The sequence below is a fragment of the Pongo pygmaeus genome, chromosome 6 (assembly GCF_028885625.2).
Source record: "Pongo pygmaeus isolate AG05252 chromosome 6, NHGRI_mPonPyg2-v2.0_pri, whole genome shotgun sequence".
Classification (NCBI taxonomy): Eukaryota; Metazoa; Chordata; class Mammalia; order Primates; family Hominidae; genus Pongo; species Pongo pygmaeus.
The window spans coordinates 81,695,948-81,717,551 of record NC_072379.2 but is presented as its reverse complement, the minus strand read 5'-3'; the positions used below and the strand labels follow the sequence as shown (position 1 = coordinate 81,717,551).

General features: G+C 38.2%; 1 protein-coding gene across 3 annotated transcripts in view; it reads right to left on the bottom strand.

Moving 5' to 3' along the window:
• SLC25A13 (solute carrier family 25 member 13) overlaps positions 1 to 21,604 on the bottom strand; it is a 209,893-nt gene that overhangs the window by 80,599 nt on the left and 107,690 nt on the right. For all 3 annotated transcript variants that reach the window (XM_054495050.2, XM_054495051.2, XM_054495052.2), the window contains one exon: positions 8,186 to 8,325. In XM_054495050.2, coding sequence (XP_054351025.1) covers positions 8,186 to 8,325 — 140 coding nt within the window. The remainder of the gene's footprint in view (positions 1 to 8,185; positions 8,326 to 21,604) is intronic.

Sequence of the window (21,604 nt, the reverse complement as noted above, 5' to 3'; positions counted from 1 at the left end):
TCACTGGGTGAGGCCTTTAATTAAAAGGGTCTTTGGAAGCAGTGTCACATGTGGCTCAGCATGCACTGCAACACCTTGGCAGAAACCAAATACAGAGCTTTTCCATCTCAATTTCCTTGCTCTTCTAATTTAACGTTAAACTTCACAGTGGGTAACAGCTGGGGAGATGCTGTATAGAGTGTTCATTTTTACCAGGTTGCTACTGTAAAAACCCTGCACAACAGGCTGCTCAACAAAACAGCAAGCTAACACCACAGACACAACAGCACAATGAATCCTGATTTTCTTTGCCCAGAGAGTAGAAAGTGTGTGCTGTGGCTGGAACGTGTCCAAGGGATCACATCTCTAGTTACTCATCACCAAACTAGCAATGGCTTCCATTTGGACACAAAACAGAATCTCATCTAGTGGAAGAGTTGAAGGCAAACAACACTAATGTGCTCTACTCACTAGTTCATTTGAGAACACCAAATGATGCTGTTTATGAAACAATACCAAAGCTACATCACAGACCCCACCTGATACAACTTAGAATCAACATAAAAGGCATTCACATAGTGAAAATGAAAATACAACTGGGTTCTTGGGCCACTAAAAATTCATGGTCGGGCTGGGCACAGTGGCTCATGCCTGTAATCTCAGTACTTTGGGAGGGTGAGGTGAGTGGATTGCTTGAGGTCAGGAGTTCAAGACCAGCCTGACCAACATGGTGAAACCCCGTCTCTACTAAAAATACAAAAAATTAGCTGGGCATGGGGTTGGGCAGCCTGTAATCCCAGCTACTCCAGAGGCTGAGGCAGGAGAATCACTTGAACCTGGGAGGTGGAGGTTGCAGTGAGCCAAGAGCACGCCATTGCACTCCAGCCTGGGTGACAAAGTGAGACTATGTCTCAAAAAAAAAAAAAAAAAAAATTCATGGTCTAGATACTTTCGCTAATACAGACAAGACAAGTTGGGGGACAAAAGGGAGAGGCAAATGGCTCAGATTACTCAAAACTAAACCTAAGCAAGGACCTTGTTAATTGTCTACTCATCTGTAAAGAATTACGGCTTCAGCCAATTCTACTACAAGGGATTATTTTTTATGAACACATGAAATCGCTTATTAATTCTAAAGCTAGAAAATTTGGGGTTGCCATGGTTGAAGGTATGTTTTGTTTGGTGGTGGTTGGGCGGGGGTAGTAGCAATTTTGTTTTTAACACCTATAGCCTCTTGTGTTGAAATTGTTGCCTTACACCAGGATGCTGTGACAAATAGAGTCGCAAACCGTAACTGATGGTGAGTATAAAGCCAAGACCACAGTTGACCAGCAGCAGTGAATCTCTGGCTTGTAGAGGGACATTGGCAACTACCAACACCTGGGAGCAGCAGACTTCTAGAGTTCTACTCTCTAGGGCTCAGGATCTAAATAACCAAAATGTTCATGTTACACAGAAAAGAAGTGGGCTGACCTCTACACTGTGCTGACCAAGAAGCCAAAATAATGGTCAATCTGCTTTCTTAAAAAGAACCAAAATTGTTCAGTTGCATTACTAGCATGGGTATGCTCTGGCAACCAACCAGGTTATCACGGGACTCGTGATCTGAGGACAAGGACCCTTACTAATATGAATGACCAGTCTGGGATGCCAGACACAGCTTTGATCCCCAAGTTCTATTCCTAGCTCTATTTACTACAATTCATGTCTTTGGGTTTCATCATCCTCTTCTGACAAAATGAGGACCAGAGTAAAACTATGATAAAATACCCAGGCCCTTGTGATTAGAGCTCTCTGTTGGGTCAGGTTACCTCATTCTTAAACTCTATTTGATGAGAAGCCATTAGATAGGATTTTTAGCCTCATTCCCTCTCAGGTCAGCTATCCTGTCTCTTGGCTAGCCAGTGGAATCCACAACCTCAAAATCAGGCCTCTCCACCAATTCAGAGCATTGCAAATTTCTGGATGATGCTTTTAGAGCAATAGGTGGATGACCCCTGGAAACAAAAGAAATTTCCTGGCTACATAAAGTGCAGAACAAAATTCCTTCAAAAAACCCAACTATACAGGGGCCGTAGGTAGGGCTCCTACAGTAGATCATCTCAACACCAAAGAATTGAAAAGAGGCGGCAGAGCCAATACACCAACACACATGAACAGCTCTTACATATAAAGCACTACTCTGTAGCCCCTCCTTAAAACCTCCTCTTCTTGTGCTCCCTATTTCAATGAAACACCACCATCCTCCCACTAGCCCAAGGCTAAAACCCAGGAGTCAACCTTGAGTTCTGCAAATCTATGACTGTCCCCATCCCATTAAATCATGAAGCTTTGTCTGGCCTATCCCTGTAAGTTCTCTTGACTCCATTTACTCTGGCCCATCACTGTTACCATCCAACTGAGACCACAGTTGTTTGACTCTTGGCTTAAAAAGTAACCAACTGATCTCCCTCTCCTTGGTCACATCCCTCTCCATTAGATTTACACACAATAGTAGAGTGATCCTTCTGAAGCACAGATCTTATGAGGTTTGCCTCGACAGACTTCCCATTAGTCTTAGGATAAAGAGCCATTTACCTTTACACATTCAGGGTTGCCTAGTCCAGACCAAAGTTTGCCAAAATGTGGTTCCTGAACCATCCAGAGCATCGCAATTTAGGATGCTCATTGGAAAGGCAGCTTCTTAGGCCCTATTCAGAACTACTAAATTTGAGTCTTGGGAGGGGAGGTGGGTGGAGAGGCCTGGGACTCTGCATTTCTAAATACACACCTCAGATAATTTTTACACTAAAATTTGGGGGAAAAAAACTGCCAGAGATTTAGAAAAATTAATTTCAACTTCATATCCACCTGTCTAATCTTGAACAAATCCAGAAAACTTCTTTAGGCTTCTGTTCACTCAGCTTTCATTGGGAAACAACACCAACAACCTAAGGTGACTGTAAGGACAAATATTAATACAAGAACTTTCTTAGCTAGAAAATGCTATATGAGAGGTAGCTAATAACAATGTTGTTCTAGTTAACAGAAATATTGAATTTTGTAGTAATCCTAGACTTTTCTATCCTGAGATTGGAACCAGTGGAAACTCCTATGTGTAGACTGTTTTCAAATTAAAGTAATTACATGTAAAATAGATACCCAAGATTATAAAACAGTATCAAACAAAAAAACCTGGAAATGACAGTACAATGCACCCCTAAGAACTTGTTGATGATCGTATCTGGCAATTAATGGGTAGGGGTCAGGAATGCTAGATGTTTAGCAACGCATGACTGGGCACTGCCATTCAGATGCATGGTAACTTCTAGGAACAGAAAATAGCTATCTATAGCCTTAGACCTGGAGAAAGTGCAATAGAGTGGGAACGGCATCGTATTTTTGAATTTGTCACACACCTGTCATCTGACTGCAGAAGCTAAGCTCTAGAACAGCTGCTCTTTACCACCCTTTTGGGATACTTCTTTGGAAACATAATGAAAGCTATGGGCCATTTCCCTGGAAAATTACTGGTAAATGCAAAATTTTACCATAGAGTAGGTTTATTCTTTTGCATACAATATGTGATGATGATAATCACCTTTTAGGTTATTGGGAGGATGCTATTATCAGAAATAATATTTAAAAGCACTTTGTAAATTATAAACATTATATAGATATTAGTTATTGTAACTTTTTTGAAAGTGACTCAGTACTGACTACACAATAATTTGGCAGAAAAGTTTTAGAAACCTTTCATTCTGTGCCCCCAAGTGCCTACGACATTCACCCAATAAAAAAATTGGCAAAGCAGGCTGGGCACGGTGGCTCATGCCTGTAATCCCAGCACTTTGAGAGGCCAAGGCGGGTGGATCACTTGAGCCCTGGCTTTCAAAGTTGTAGCGAGCGCTAATGCACCACTGCACTCTAGCCTGGTTAACAAAGTGAGACCCTGTCTCAAAACAAAAACAAGAAAAGAAAAGAAAAAGGAAAAAAGAAGTTGGCAAAGGATCTGAATACCTGCCATTAGGGTTTATGCCACAAACCTTTAAGGGTTTTTGCTACAAAACAACAAACTCATAGGGCAAACATTTTATACTTACTTGTAGTTGCTCCTTTTACACTGTCAGGTGGATATACCCAGATACAAGTCCTAGATTTTCATATTATGAGTGTCTCAAGATTATAGTCTGTGCACCTTTCAAACCTTTGCACAAATCCTATTGACAAACCCGACGTGCTCTGCAAATATTTGCTGAATTGGATGGTTTGCCTGACATGAGTAATCATCACGACACACAAAAATACTGAGTTTTAGGTTAATACTATTTATTTATTTATTTTTTTGAGACGGGGTCTTGCTCTGTTGCTCAGGCTGGAATGCAGTGGCCTGATCTCGGCTCACTGCAACCTCTGCCTCCTGGGTTCAGCGATTCTCCTGCCTCAGCCTCCCGAGTAGCTGGGATTACAGGTGCACGCCACTATGCCCAGCTAATTTTTTTGTATTTTTGGTAGAGACGGGGTTTCACCATGTTGGCCAGGATGGTCTCGAACTCCTGACCTCGTGATCCACCCACCTCGGCCTCCCAAAGTGCTGGGATTACAGGCGTGAGCCACCACGCCCAGCCCATTAATACTATTTATCAACTACAGTTCCATCAGGTTAGAATAGAAAAATTTCTCCAAATTATTTTCTAAAATGCAAAGAATATTAAAATCTATTTTAAAACTAGCGGCTATAAAATTAGAGCTTTGCTCTAGGAGCTGGGAGTAGACATATGTGGAGAGGTTTACAGAATATTTTAAAATACACATACCTACCCACATATAAAACTGTATTCACATTCACACATACCATCATTCATGAAGTTATATGGAGATGAAGTTAACTGGGCATTAAAAAATAGCAACAACAGATGTAACAGTATAAATAATGGGATAAGAGAAATGTGACCCCACTCCCTGCTGAAATCTTTCTATTCCAATGAGGAAGAAGACTACAGGAAGGAGGCTTTGTATCCCTGCCACTTGCTTCAATGTTACTAGATGCAAAGCTCAAATCAGTCAAGTTTAGCTCAAATAATATTGAACTGATTTACCACTTGCAAAGTACAAATCAGTCAAGTTTAGCTCAAATAATATCAAATTGATTCACCACTTTATGACTTTTACAACCAAAGCACAGAAAAGGACATAGCAACTCACCATGTAAGCAATGCCCAGGACTGCCAACACCTTAGTGGGTGGGGACCTGTCCAGACTCTACACAGATAAACACATGACCCAAGTAAGATCCTCACAGCCACATGGTGGTTTCTAAGAAGCTCACACTTGCTTAGATATAGTAAAATATTTATTAAATGACAAAAAAAAAAAAAAGGAACTGCAGAGAACTGCACTGCCCCACCAATCAGACACATGTATACACATACATAAGCACAGGTAATGTGATGGCCGGAACCAACCTGAGCTATCTTCTAGGGACCCTCAGTGGAATAGAGGAGTGCTGTCTCTACATGCCATACAAGTTCCCTGAAATCACAAGCACTTTTTGGCTGTCCCTACGGCTGCTCCCCTTCCTCATCATGTGACAAGTAGCAGCATGCACGGTGGCAGCTTATTCACATTTCAAGCAACCAAGCATCTGCCTTCACAGCTTTGGCATCAGCCAGGGAGCTGGTGCCTATTTCTGAGTCCTGCCCTAGAGCAGAAAGGCGGATACCTGCCTGACAAAGCGAGAGCCTGAAACACAGCAGATTAAATTCACTAGTATCTTTAAGAAGTTACCTGTATCCAGAAAGAGCCCAAAGGAAGCAAACAAAGCATCTGAAGTAGAGGTCTGAAGCTCTACCTGCATTCAGAAAAGAGTTCAAATGAAGCAAACAAAACATGAAATGGAAGGAAGGAAGGAACCCAATGGTAGACATTAAAACTGGCATTCAGGTAAAGCCTATCATGGTCCATCCATTAATTCCTATAAGTCCGGATCTGGAGTAGGACACAAAAGCAAGGCCCTGACTGAGATCACTAACCACTATAACCATTGTAATCTAGTAAAAGTTCAGTACTTCTATTCTGGCTACAGAGACAAAATCATCCCACACAGGACACTGTGGGATGTTTCCATTTACCATTATAGAATGAAGTCAAATTTAAGTGAATGCCTTACAAATTGTTCGGGAACATAACCATAGTCCCCGAGTTATTTAATCCTTCCCCATATCTGGAGGAAGGCCTAGAGGCTGCTGTGAGCAGTTGAAAATCTACTCAATTCAGTATAATTGACACTTGCTTAGAGGAGGAAACACGATCATCCTTACTACTGCTAACATCCCATTAAAACTAAAAGTTAATTAGGCTGTGTTCCATAAAGTCAATTTGAGGCATTTGTCTCAATAACATTATTGTAATTATTCCTCATCAAAATGAATACCGCCTCCTACAGCACAACAATGTCCTGTGGAAACAGCAGCAAAAATCCAGCAACTCACATTACATTCTCCATCTGAGTTACCTAAGTAGGTTTATGTTTACAGAGAACTGAAAACAGGGATTCACAGACATTAACGCTTTGTTTTTAAAAAATACAAAGGCAGGTTTAGGGCATCTTGTTTTATGTTTCCAAAGGCCTGGAAAATAAAAGCAAACTAGACAGCACGACAAATTATATGAATCATAATAATACCATGAAAATTAAAAAAGAGAAGTACCTATTGAAGTTAACCTATCACAAATGCTAGTTGCTAAGAATGGACACCACAAAATCTTTACCAAGTGAGCACCACAACCCGTGCACCCTCCACCTCTACCCAGAACAGGATTCCAACCACTCCCCAGAGGGCTCTGGCAAGGTGTGGAGCACACGAAAAAGCCAGGGGCACCAGGATGCCCACTAAGGACATTTCTAGTAACAAAGAATTGAAAATTTTCCTCAAGACCCAAAATGTAAACATACCAAATGAGTCCCCTTACATGAGTCTTTTTAAACATATTTAATAAAGTATAAATAAAATGTAACTGTTAGAAACAAAGCAAATGCATAAACATCTATATAGCCTATAGATATTGACCTCTAGTGACTACATGATAATGTTGTATTTAAAGTATTTTTAAATAATGCTGCTGAAGAAAAACTAAGTTATAATCATATTCTGTGAATACTCTTCTCTTTACATCATCAGTGGCCCAATGATATGATCACATGGGTGGGGGAAGGGGGTCACGAGAGAAGGGCAGCAGGGACTGGGTTAGGGAAAGTGCACCCCAGAAATGTAGACAACTGCTACAACGGTTAACCCACAGAAGAAAGTGCGCAAGTGCCCTTAGCACACTGGTTCTCCATTAGGGCCACCCAAGAAGCTTTAAATAGCCCCCAAATACCCAGGCTTCCCCCCGCCCCCATTAAATCTAATCTCTAGAGGTGGGACTGAGGCAACATTAGTTTTTAAAGCTTCCAGGTGATTCCAATATGCAGCCAAGTTTGAGACTAGTGTCTTATCTATAAAAGGTGTCAGATGAAATGATTCTGAAGCTGAAGACAAATCTGTCCATTTCCAGGGGAAAACAAAATATTGGTAAGTAGTAACACAGCGAGTCACAAGCCAAAATTTTAAGTTGTAATTTTGCCCCTCCTGACCTAAGTGACCTTGAGGAAATCACTTGATTTCCCGGGGCCTCAATGTGTATTCCTTCTAAACATGGAGGAGTTCTACATAAATCTGTGGAAATCCCATTTAATTCTATGATTTCAACATATTAATAAAGAAATACTTCTCAATGGGACACTTTTGCCAGGCTAGAAAGTATGTAGTAAGTAAATCACAGTTCAAGACTCCAATCAGGACTTTTACACACAATTTGATTCCAGGTTTACTTATTTACCCTTTTAATTTTTTTTTTTTTTTTTTTTTTTTGAGACGGAGTCTCGCTCTTTCGCCCAGGCCGGACTGCAGTGGCGCGATCTCAGCTCACTGCAAGCTCCACCTCCCAAGTTCACGCCATTCTCCTGCCTCAGCCTCCCAAGTAGCTGGGACCACAGGTGCCTGCCACCATGCCCAGCTAATTTTTTGTATTTTTAGTAGAGACGGGGTTTCACCATGTTGGCCAGGATGGTCTCGATCTCCTGACCTCGTCATCCACCCACCTCGGTCTCCCAAAGTGCTGGGATTACAGGCGTGAGCCACCGCGCCCGCCCACACCCTTTTAACTTTTTAAGAGCTAGACCCACCAATAAAAACTGAGTAAATTCCGCATATGTCAGGTGTCTTTTTCTTTCTTTTCCAAAATGTAGTTGCACAAATTCTGAATCCCAGTTAAATGGAATATGTTGATGAATTGTGGTCTGTCCAAAAACTTGCTTAACATCCTCTGAAAAGAGAAAAGACAGGTTGATTAAAACAAAGTAAATGAAGTTCTTTCTGATAAAATCTGTTATTGAATGGATATCGCTTTTTCTTATTAAAAAAAGTAATTCAATTTTAAACAGACACACAGATTACAAACTATGGCAGAAATAAAAGAATCCTCAAGGAATCAGTTAAAAAATCAAGGTCAAGAATCCCACCAAATAAAATAAAGGGGGGGAAAAATCAAGAAGTCACACACACTCACAACCTAAAGGCTGTAGGAAACCCAAGTAGAAAGCTAAAACTATTATCATCTCATTTGTTTTTGTTTCAATAAATAATGATTATTTTCTAGGTACAGAGGACAGAATTCAATCTTAGTGGCAGGAAACACGTACATACACACACACACACACACACAAGATACAAGCGTTACGTATAGCCTTTAGCAAGTTATTTAAATAAGTTTTTGGAAGATTTAGAAATCCATTAGGAAAAAATTTGACACACATATTTAACACCCCTAAGGCTGTTTCTGTGCTCGAAAAAGTCCAACACTTTATCGAGCTGCATGTGAAGACAAAGAAAATGAGGAGAAAAGCCAGCAGCAGCCCAAGTCTTTGATTTTCTACTGCGCTCTTTTGGCTTGACCCAAGAGTTCTCAAATTGTTCAAATAATCCCATTTAAGATGGGCCACTGAATGTGCTGGTCCTGGCTTAGGATCTCTTTTTAGCCTCTACAGAAAAACTGTAAGAGGACTGACAGAGAAAAAACAAACAAACAAACAAGAAAAAAACATGAAAAACCTTACTTTTCTAAAGCTTCTACTTTTATTTTTAGCCTCCTCCTCTTGATAAAAGTATGTGTTTGGAGAATGGAGGAAATACAAATTATTAGCATATTAATAATTTTTCCTGGCTTTCACATCTTTAAATACATCTACCAAACCTGCTCATTTCTATGAGCAAACTGTGCTTGATACCTTTTTTATCTTTTGCTTCTATTTAAAACAAAAAAAGAAGAAAGTTATTTAGTCCTCTGAAAAGTGCCAAAACCTTTGGCATATGTGTCTATGGTTTCCCCCCAAATTTCCTGCTCCCACCCCCATTATACCCACAGTTTTTATTCCATGTTTTTAAAGTTTCCAGAAATTTTTAAAGCCTTGTCATGAAGAAACAGTAGTGCCACCATTAACATAAGGTTAGGTGTGTATTTGCACAGAGAAGGCAGTAAAAATCCAGGATTATGCTGGGCATAAATTTTATAAAAGGTGGCAGAAATCCTCAGACTGGCCCTGATGAGGACAATAAAAGTTTTAAAGTACAAGTACTGAATTTATTCTGTCTTCTTTACTCTTAGGGAAAAGAGAGATAAGATATAAGGAAAATGAAGTGAATCCAGAATTAGGATTTAAAGGAAAAACAAACAAACAAAAAAGATTCTCAGTGAGTCTGACCAGGGGTCAATAAAAGGAATTAAGTAGAAGAAGATTTCTGAGAAGAAATCACCAAACTGAAATTCAAATGATTTGGATTCAAATTCTACTAACAGCAGCTAAAATTTCTTGGGCACTCACCATGTGCCAGGTATTGTTCTAATGGCTGTAAGTCCCTTAATATCTTAAAACATGACTTTCTTCAGTGCAAAACATATTAACCAAGATAATCTGTGACTCCTTTCCAGGTGTAAGTGTCTGTATCTCTGTAGGAAGCAGGCCCAATAAAGTTTTAATAAAGGCTCCCATAACCTTCTAATCTAGATGAATAAATTATCTAATGAAAATAATGCTCAAATGATAAAGATGTGACCAAAAGAAAAAAATTCACACTGTAAATAAAATTTTATACTAGAATAAAATTTTAGAGAAATAATATGCCAGAAAAAATGGTTTTCTGGTTTATCCTCAGTTAACTTAAAGATTCCTTTCTGCCAAGCATTCCAGTGAAATAAAGTTTTAACGTAATAATCATAGAATAATTGTCAAAAATAAGATTTTTCCCCTTCTTGGTCTCTCCTTCAATCTGTGTTTTCCCACAGAAAATAACAGAAGGTATTTACTAAATAGTTGGTATATAAAGCTAAGGCACTTATTATCCATTTTTATATTTATATAGTCTAAAATTATAAATATACATGAAAGTAGGTTTAAGTTTTTCTAAAATTAGTGAATGCATGTAAAATGTGTGTCACCATAAACAACAATCTTATTTATCTATAATTAAAGTAACTACCATTTACTTCTTACTAGAGCTCACATTTGAATCCGAAACTCTAAACGCTATAGTTTTTTGGACTACACCATAGATTGTGTGTGTGTCTCTATGAAATGCCTGGCTGATGTACTGAAATCTCCTCTTCAGGATAGAGCTATACATTATCCCTAAGATATCTTTCAGATCTAAAATCTGACAATCCTATAGGCCTGTACTACCAATAATGATTTGTCTGAAAAAAGATCTCTGTATAAATCTTCTAGCGTATACTATACTAGATGTATATAAAAGATCTCTATATGATGTAATATAAATCATTATATAGTATGCATATGTATGCACATATTAATGTGTTTGTGCATATTTATTGAACATCTTTTATTTCCTAATTGATTATTAGCCCCTTCACAGCAAAGACCCCATTCTTCACATCTGATTCTACCACTATGGCTGGCACAGTGGTAGGCAGAGAGCAACTGCTCACTAAGTAGTTGCTGAATTTAAATGAGCCAGAAAAGGTTTACAATAGATAATGCAACAGGTTAAGGACAGCGGTATTAACCCTTTGGGGCACTACAGTTTCCCTTGCTGAGAAACTATTCAACAGTCATTTCTCACCACTTCAGTGCACTGCATACAAATCATCAGTCAATATCGTTTATCAAAATCCCCAGGCCCGGTCCTAAACTGATTTAAACATGTTGAGGGGCTGAAAAAACTGCATTTTAGCCAGCACTCCAAGTTTTCCTGATGCAAGGGTCCAGGACCTCATTCTGAAAGCATTATCTGGGAGTATGGAAGGGTTAGATTCACTCCTAATTTTTAACTTCTCATTGAAATGGATAAAAATTTAAAAGGAAGGAGGTAGAGAAGATTCTCCAGACCAAGCAGTGTAATGCAGGAATGTGTAAACACAGATCATGTGTAGACCTAGGTCATTCAGGGCTCCCATGCTGCACAACTCCAGTGGATGGCATTCACTTCATGGTCCATGTGACTGGCGCCTCCCGGAGTTGGTCAGTGTATCAACCACATGACCCTGAGGATGTAGGCCCATTATTAGCTTTGTGGCTGTTCCAATATACTGGCTATTGTAGGAATGTCAGGGCTTAGCTAGCTAGCTAGCAACCTTCTAAGTAGCACAGCTTGGGAGCACTGTACTAGGTCCTGTGGGAAGAGAAAGGGTAGTAAAAGGTATGAGGCTATACCCAAGTCTAATACATGAGAAATAATTCAACAGCAGATTCAAACAGTACACTGTATCAGCACTAAACCACAGGGTGGCCTCATGGTAAGGAAATGGAGATTTAAGGAGAGAAGTAAGAGAGAAAAGCTTATTGGAGCAGATAAACCATGATCTGGGCCCTGAAAGGTGTCAAGGATTTACTAAGAGGGACCTTTGAGGGAGCTTTTCAATGGAGATCAATGGCATGAAGAAAGGTTCATTTCTTTTGAAATGAATCAAAGGTCCAGTTACAGTGCTTTGGACCAAAGCCACCTGGGATCACTGAGACATGATAGATCCTGTTCCAGGTAGCCACAGACATTGGCATCACCTGCCAGTAGCAAACATTATTTTAAAGCCCCCGGGGCATGATGCTATGTTTATGGTGAAGAAAAGTTTGCTATGGAAAGAACAGTTGGCCATGGGACTCTGCAGGGGAAAAAAGGCCTGAAGTTGTTTACCACTTGGCATAATTTCTACAAAATTTACTTTTTACTCTCTTGACCTACCTAGCAGGATTATGTACTCAAATATCATAAGATTGCCAAGCCATTCTAATTGGAGAAGCCAAATGATACGCAAAAGATTAAAGGAAACCTACCAATATTTCTATTCATCTCACGACTAATAAAATCTTTTAAAACAAAATATTAAACCTTGTTCCTCTGGAAAACTCGCACATTTTCTCCAAAAATATTTTATAGACTCATAAGTTTCTGAGTATTTCACTCTGCTCTAATGAATCATCCTGGGGCATTCATTTTCTGAAATGTTTGGTCTCTACGTTTTCCTGCAGGCTCATGAATAGAAACATCTATAAACTCAATAATCACTATGGGTTCCTTGCATTTCTCCCTCACTCTGGGAGACATTATAATACCACGTCAGGTTAATATTCTTTTCTCCTTTTAGGAGGCACAAATAGCTTTCTCACTTAACATCTGATTGTTTAAGATTCCTCTATGTCTTGTAAGGCTCTGAGAGGTAAGAGGAACAAGTTCCAGCTCTCATTTTATAGCTGAAAAATCAGAAATGAAAATCCAAAGTGATTTTCAAGCCCAGTTCTACTCTATACTCTGGCTCCCACATGGGCAATTCCATGAGCTTTACTATGAAAGACTCCAGGAGTCAAACTTAGAGTTGCCCTCTCACCAAACCCTTACCATTCCTTGACCATTCCAAACCTAACTTGCAGTCCTGGAGAGGAAAGAAGAAACCCAAAATGTTTTAGCCTTTTTGGTTGCCTATTTGGTTCAGAATAACTCATAACTCAGTCGTGGAAGACTTTCAGGTAAGAACCACCTGCTAGATCTATCTCAAACGTAAAAATAATTAGAATTAGGTCTCTTCCGGTCTAAAATACAAGCCTTAAACTCTTTTCCCCATGTTGAGGACATATAGGCAAAGAAACAAAACTAATTATCATTAAAATGTGCATGTAGCACTAGTATATGTTTTGGATATATAAAGTCATATTTTTCTTAGTTCAGCTACTCCTCCTAAAAGTAAAGCCAAATTAGAATGCTTATTTTTTAAAGTAAAGAAGTAAAGTATAATTGTTGTTATTTCAGTCTGTGCCAAACAAGCTATGTTTGGAAGGCCTGTAGTTCCCATAATATCACCAAATAATAGTGATATTATTTAAAGTAAGACCTCACCAAATAAGCTCAAGGATCCTTTTATTTGTGGAACTTTGCTTTCTCCACAAAAGTTTCCATCTTAAAAGTCTGCTGCATTTGTTTATATCATGAGAAGACAATTACAAAGTGGCAGTTGTTTCCTTCCTAAAGATAACCTCAAAATGTCAACCTATTTCTCCCAAGTTAGTAAGTTTCCCAGGCTACAGGGTATGGTTATAGTGAAAAGAGTTGAGACCTTTAAAAGTTGGGTCACAGATGGCATTATCTTATATACAGAAAAGTCCTAAGAAATCACTAAAAAATTATTAGAACTAATAAATAAGTCTAGCAAGGTTGGAAGACAGAAAAATCAATATACAAATATCAACTGTATTGCTATATATTTGAAATAAGCAATCCAAAAATGAAATTTAAAAAACAACTCGGTCAGGCGCAGTGGCCCACGCCTGTAATCCCAGCATTTGGGAGGCCCAGGCAGGCGGATCATTTCAGGTCAGGAGTTCGAGATCAGCCTGGCCAACAGGGTGAAACCCCATCTCTACTAAAAATACAAAAGTTAGCCAGGCATGGTGGTGGGCACCTGTAATCCCAGCTACTTGGGAGGCTGAGGCAAGAGAATGGCGTGAACCCGGGAGGCAGAGCTTGCAGTGAGTGGAGTGCCACTGCACTCCAGCCTGGGCGACAGAGCGAGACTCCGTCGCAAAAAAAAAATTAATTAATTAATTAATTTTTTAAAAAACTCAATTTACAGTAGCCTCAAAAACAATAAAATACTTAGAAATAAAGTTAACAAAATAAGTGCAAAACTGATTCTCTAAACACTACAAAACAGCGTTGAAAGAAACTAAAGAAAATCTAAATAAATAGAAACACATCCCATGTTCACGGATTAAAAGACTTGATATTGTTAAGATGGCAAAACTCTCCAAAGTTAATTTTAAAATGGCAATACTCCCTAAAATGATCTATAGATTCAATGTAATCCCTATCAAAATCCTAGTTGGCCTGTTTGCAAAAATTGGCAAACTGATCCAACAATGCATTATGAAAATTCAAGTGATTCAAAAGAGCCAAAACAATCTTGAAAAAGAAGAACAGATGGAGTCTTGCTCTGTTGCCCAGGCTGGAGTACAGTGGCATGATCTTGGCTCACTGCAACCTCTGCCTCCCAGGTTCAAGCGATTCTCCTGCCTCAGCCTCCTGAGTACCTGGGATTACAGGCGCTTTGATACACCCAGCTAATTTTTGTATTTTTAGTGGAGACAGGGTTTCACCATGTTGGTCAGGCTGGTCTCGAACTCCTGACCTCGTGATCCACCCACCTTGGCCTCCCAAAGTGCTGGGATTATAGGCATGATCCACCACACCTGGCACAAATTTGGATTTCAAGCTTACTACAAAGCTAGAGTAATCAAGACTATGTAGTACTGGTATAAGATAGACACAGAGAACAACAGAATGAAATTGAGAGTAAAAAAATTAACCCTCACATTTATAGTCAATTGATTTCCAACAAAGGTAACAGTCAATAAGAAAAAACTGGTGCAGGGACAATATCCATATGCAAAACAATGAAGTTGGGCTCCTATCTCACCCTGTATACAAAAATTAACTCATAATGGATCAAAGACCTAACTACAAGACTTAAAACCGTGAATAGTTTTAGAAGAAAATACAGGCATATTTTCAAGAAAATTTTAGAAAAAAAATATAGACACAATTTTTGTGATGTTGGATTAGGAAATGGTTTAGTTGACACCAAAACTACAAGCAACAGAAAAAAAAATAAATTATACTTCATCAAAATTTAAAACTTTATACTCCTCCAAGGATACCATTAAGAAAGTATTAAAATGGCCATGCACGGTGGCTCATGCCTGTAATCCCAGCACTTTGGGAGGCGGAGACGGGCGGATCACCTGAGGTCAGGAGTTTGATACCAGCCTGGGCAACATGGCAAAACCCCATCTCTACTAAAAATACAAAAATTATCCAGGCATGGTGGCACGTGCCTGTAAATCCCAGCTACTCAGGAGGCTGAGGCAGGGAGAATTGCTTGAACCCGTGAGGCGGAGGTTGCAGTGAGCCGAGATCACGCCATTCCATTCCAGCCTGGGGGAGAGAGACTGTCTCAAAAAAAAAAAAAAAAAAAAAAAAAAAAAAGAAAAGAAAAAAAGAAAGTGTTAAAACACAACGAGATACGATTTCACACCACTCAGAATCGTTATTAAAAAGTCAAAAAATAACAGAAGCCGGTGAGGTTGCAGAGAAAAAGGAACGCTTATGTACTGTTGGTGGGAGTGTAAATTAGTTTAACCACTGTGGAATACAGTGTGGCAATCCCTCAAAGACCTAAAAACAGAAATACCATTCAACCCAGTAATCTCATTACTGGGTATATACCCAAAGGGATATACATCATTCTATTATAAAGACACATGCATATGTACATTCATTGCAGCACTATTCACAATAGCAAAGAGGTGGAATCAACCTAAATGCCTATCAATGATAGAGTGGATAAAAAAAATGTGGTATATATACACCACGGAGTACTATGTAGCCATGAAAAAGAATGAGATCATGTCCTTTGCAGGAACGTCGATGGAGCTGGAGGCCGTTATCATTAGCAAACTAATGCAGGAACAGAAAACCAAACACTGCTTGCTCTCACTTTAAGTGGGAGCTAAATGATGAGAACATATGGACACAGAGGAGAACAAGAGACACTGGGGCCTACCAGAGGGTAAAGGGTGGGAGGAGGGAGAGGATCAGGAAAAGTAACCAATGGGTACTAGGCTTAATATCTGAGTGATGAAATAATTTGTACAACAAACCCCTATGACACAAGTTTACCTATATAATGAACCTGCATATGTACCCCTGAACTTAAAATAAAAAAGTTTAAAAAAAGGAGACAGAAAAAGAAAAGAAAAAGAAAAAACAGCCTATAGACTAGGAGAAAAACTTTGCAAGTCACATATCTGATAAGGAACTCTAGTATACACACAGAACTCTCACAATACAATAAAAGGACAAATAATCCTATTTAAAAATGGGCAAAGGATCTGAATAGACATTTCTCCAGAGACAGCATAAAATTGCCAAGAGGCACATGAAAAGATGTTAAACATCATTAGCCACCAGGGAGATGAAAATCAAAACCACGATGAGATAACCACTTCACCCTGCTACAATGGTTATAATCAAAAAGAGATAATAAGAAGTGTTGGTGAGGATGTGAAGGAACTGCAATCCTCAAACACTGCTGGTGGGAATATATTTAAGAAAATGGTGTGGCCACTTTGGAAAACAGTCTGGCAGTTCCTCAAAAAGTTCAACATAGAATTATAATATGACTCAGCAATTCCACTCTCAGGTATATACTCAAGAGAAATGAAAACATATGCCCATACAGACTCACGTACATGAATGTTCACAGCAACGTTATTCATAATAGCCAAGCACTGAGAACAGCTCTTATGCCTGTTAACTGATTAATAAACAAAATGTGACCTATCTATATCTACACAGTGAAATATTATTTATCAATAAAAAGGAATAACATATGTGCTACATCATGGATGAGCCTTGGAAACATTATGCTAAGTAAAAGAAACCAATCATGAAAGCCCACATTTTATGACTCCATTTATATGAAATGTCTAGAATAGATAAATCCATATACACAAAAAGTAGATTAACAATTGCCAGGGGATGGAGGGACTGGATGGAAGGGAGTGGTGATTGCTAAGGTGTGGTGCGAGGTTTCTTGTTGGGGTGATGAAAATGTTCTACAATTGAATGTGGTGATAATTGTACAAATCTGTGAATATATTAAAAACCATTGAATCATATACTTTAAATGGGTAAATTATATCTCAACAAAGCTTTCTCGGAAAAAAAAACACCTAGAACTGTCAGATATCTGCCTTTTACTAACGAGTAACCCTGGGCAAATTACTTACTCTGACTCAATTCGCTCAATCTTTAAAATGGGAATATCTATCTTAGACAGTTTTTCTGGAGTTAAGCATGACTAGTACAATATTCTAAACATAGTAGGTGACCATCAAAATCATAAAACCCCAAAGTGTAAAGTCTTAATTATAATGAAAATTATTATCTGGGCACCAAATATTTGCAAATACTATTTTTTCAATGAGCACAGTGTGATTTGGAAGTATCATAGTTTTTAATTTCTCAAAAAGCAATAATTTTCCTCAAATATTCAAAATCCATCCTTTCTTGAGCTCATATACTAAAATTCTGAATGAAAAGTGATCAAAAACTAAGTAATTTTCTATTATGTTTCTTAAAGTATAAAATTAAGAAAGATTAAGAATCTCCACTCTTTTCTCTGAAGATCTTTCAGACACTAGAGATATTTAATTGGCAAATTACTTGCACATGCCATTAAGTGGTTAGACTGAATTTGTTTTTTACAAATTCTATGGACTCTTATTCCTTAACCTCCACCACACTATAATCTGAAATCATCAAGGTCTTCACTTATGCAAATTTTAACTTTCCATGTTTTTGTTTCCATACAGAATAACTAAATTAATGCATTTTAATTTCTAAAAGATTCACTTTTTGAAGCAGCATATCTATGAAAAAGAGTTTCCCATTAAAATAAAAAAGATTCATCAAGCTACATTATTTCAAACACTAAACCATAATCTCTCTCTCTTTCTCATGGATTTTAAAAATTCCATTAATACAACAAACACAAAAGGGATGTTTGTGTTAAACATAAAAGTAACCCCTCTTGGAGGCAAAGAGAGGACTGCTGAACAGCCCAGCACTTGATCGCTGAACAGTTTCATGCTTTTTCTAATGTATGCTAAATCCTCAAAGAAAGTTGTGGTTTTTCTCTAAGGGAAGTAATATTCCACCCTGCTGATATGGTTAACAACCAGCTTCTATGGCCATCATCTTTTAAGCAGGGAGCAAAAGACAAATTGTTGAATTCGTACATTAAATAACATAATGGAGTAAGTGGATGCAGACCTATCTCTACTGCCATATGCTCCAATATCAAGGTTGCCATTTCAAACCCTTTTGACAAGTGCCTTTTTACATTAATCACAGCTAAGGGTCTGAAGAGGAAAGAAGTATTCTGGCTACAATTCAGAGTCGCTCAAGAAACTTCTAGGGGGAAAATGGTTGCCATTAAAATATAGTAAGTAGAGCATAAGTACTTCACATTAAAATTGAGTTCTCTATAATCCCCTGTAAACTTTTTTTTATTATTATTCTGAACATGTAGGTACAGTGGTGATAGGTATCTTTCAAAAAATAAGCACACACACAGCCAAGCTGAGCCAAATATTATACTAAAGTCATATGTGGTATTGGTGTATGTAAAAATTAGGGCTAATTTAAAACTCTTCCAGTTCTGTACTTAGGGATGGAACTAGCCTGAGTTAAGGTCATGTGGCATTCAGGAAAGAACCCTATCCTTCTAGTGCCAGAAGTCAAAGTTGTGATTCTTATGAAATTAGTCACCTTTTCCCCTCTGGGCCTGTTTCCTCATCCATGAAAGAAAGCCATAAACTATAATCAGCCATTGTTCATTTGAAGTATGAACTACGTTCCCTTGGAGAGCTTGTTTAAAACACATTCCCAAGCCCCACACCCAAAAATTCTGAATCAGTAGATTTGAGACAGAGCCAGGGAGTCCACAGTTAACCAACATTCTACACTATTACAATGAGAACCCATGGTCTGCCTCATTGATAAGAATCCCTCCTCCTCTATAATCTGACGGATCTATCAATTCTCAAGATTTATACACTATTTAAGTCATCATAGTGACTGTGAGTCAACAACAACAACAAAATGGCTCAAGGCTGGCAGATATTTAGCGTAAGATATTAACCATCTGTCACACACACTAACTAAATCAACAGAGGGGCCAACTGAGATGTTTCCAATTATCTGCTAGAAAAAGTATTTTCAACTGGGTAGAATAAATCATTATTAGCCTTTCATAATATCAAAAGTAGGTCAATTAAAATGGTGTTTAGAGGCATACAGCAGACTGTGGTCACTCTCCAGATGTATAAGCTTGCTTTAATCATCTGCTGTGTGTTAATTATTGTTAACTTTCATTACCACTAGAGAATACAACTAATGTTTTAAAATTCTTAAAGCATTACAGAGTCCTAATTCACTCTCTAAATGCAAATATAATATCTATATTGTTTTCAAAAACCTATTTCCTAAGATAGTTTCCTTAGACGGATGTTATCAAAAATTTTCTTGCAAAAGCATTAACGTACATTTAACCCTACTTAAATGCTTCAAGAGCAGATGTACTACAAATGTACACCCACAGTGATCCCATATTAGTATAAAACTGTTTTATTTCAATTAAAATGTCTAAGTATCCACCCCCAACATATACCTAAACTGTAATTTTCTCTGAGAATTTCCAATATGTTCTTGATTTTGTTTCCTTTATCAACCTATCAGAGCAAAAACTGCCTTGCAACTGTTGGAAGAAATCAGTCATTAGCAGCAAGATTACAGCAAATTTTCCAATTTAGAAAAACTGTATTTTTATCTCTCTCTTATACCAGAAGAAGAATGGTATAATTTTCCTATCTTTAAATGAGCAGCATAGTTAGTTTAAAATAGTCAAATTTTCCTAGGACTCTAAGTTTCAGGATTTTCTGTTAGCTTTCTGTTCTCTACACCTTCTTTCCTACTCACAAGTTCTCTTCACCCTTCATCATGCATGCACATGAACATGCACATACACACACACACATGCACACACAAACACACAGGTGTACACACATGCACAGGGACAGCAGCCCCCAGTCCAGTCTCTCCACTCCCTGACAGGCTTCTAAGGAACAGTTAACCTTCAGGCAGTAGTTAACTAAGGAGTGGCTTCACATGGTTATTTTGATTTACTCTCCAACTGACATTCTTCCACCTTCTCAACAGGTCTGCCTTCTTTTCTCCCCCTCTCTATTTTTAAAATGGAGTGATGAAGTAGCAAAAAGTACAATATTTTAGCCATTTGAGCATGGGCGATTCTTAAATTATCCCACCAACTGGAAGTGCTCTCTGATACTACTATCTTTCAAAATTGAAGCCATTATGGTCAATCGTGCAAATCCATATTTAGCTTTTCGTAAATAGTGGATTTTTGACCCAATGAACTGGAACAGTTTCTGAACAGTCTCTAGGATCTCTGAAAAGATACTCAGTACCCAGGCATGCGACAATTCTTATCAACATAGAGATTATTTACTTTCAAAACTCATACTGTTCTTATTCGAAATTCTTATTCTCTATTTGGGATGTAAGCATGTAGAAGAGAATATACTCAGCCCCCTCTTCACCTCTCATAAAATAAAATAAAATCTACTGCAGGGCAATGTTTTTCTTTCATCAAAATGACACATTATTTTTGTGAAACACCAAAATCAGAACCAATATTAATGAAGAACTTTCCCCAAGTAACGTTTCTTCTGATTCTTCACCATCTTCCCCCTCAGCTATCTTTTCAAATATTTCATTTTCGAAGTGTCTTTACAAAGACAGTAACAAATGACCTTCCTTTCCAGCAAGCTTAAAAATGATGGGTAAAGTCTGCCTTCTTCCAATCTAATACCAGCATTCCTCTAGCTTTATATATTTAATATTAAATTTGAGTGCTTAACTTCGAAACTTCTCATTTCCATACTTTTAACTCCCATCATTTTCTGCAACCTGAATCAAAGTGACTGAGTGGGTGTTTCCACACATTTCCTAATGTCATCTAGCCTACCCATTTTCCCAAAGCACACCAATTTCATCATAGCAGGTGTTCCTGGACACAATCTAACTTGAACTCAGAAAGGGTCCCTCCAAACAATTACATCCACGTCACAGAATTAACTAACTGAGGACTCGCTTAGAATTAAGAATTAACTAGCTTAGAAAATCGCCCCGGTTCTGTGGGTTTTGTTTAGTGGGAGAGACATAAGAGAAAAGTTGGTGCAAATATAATAAGTTTGCTAAACTACAATTTAAACAAAGTTAAATAGATTTATTTTTCTGCAGGACTTCTCAGAGCCTTAATAAATTAAAAGTTCTAGGCTTTATGATTCTCTCTTAGGAGAGTCCTTTTCCACATGCCACTTATTAACATAAACAAGAAACGCTTCCCTATAGTAACTAAACTTACAATATATTTCAATACTGAAGATTAAAGGACAAAA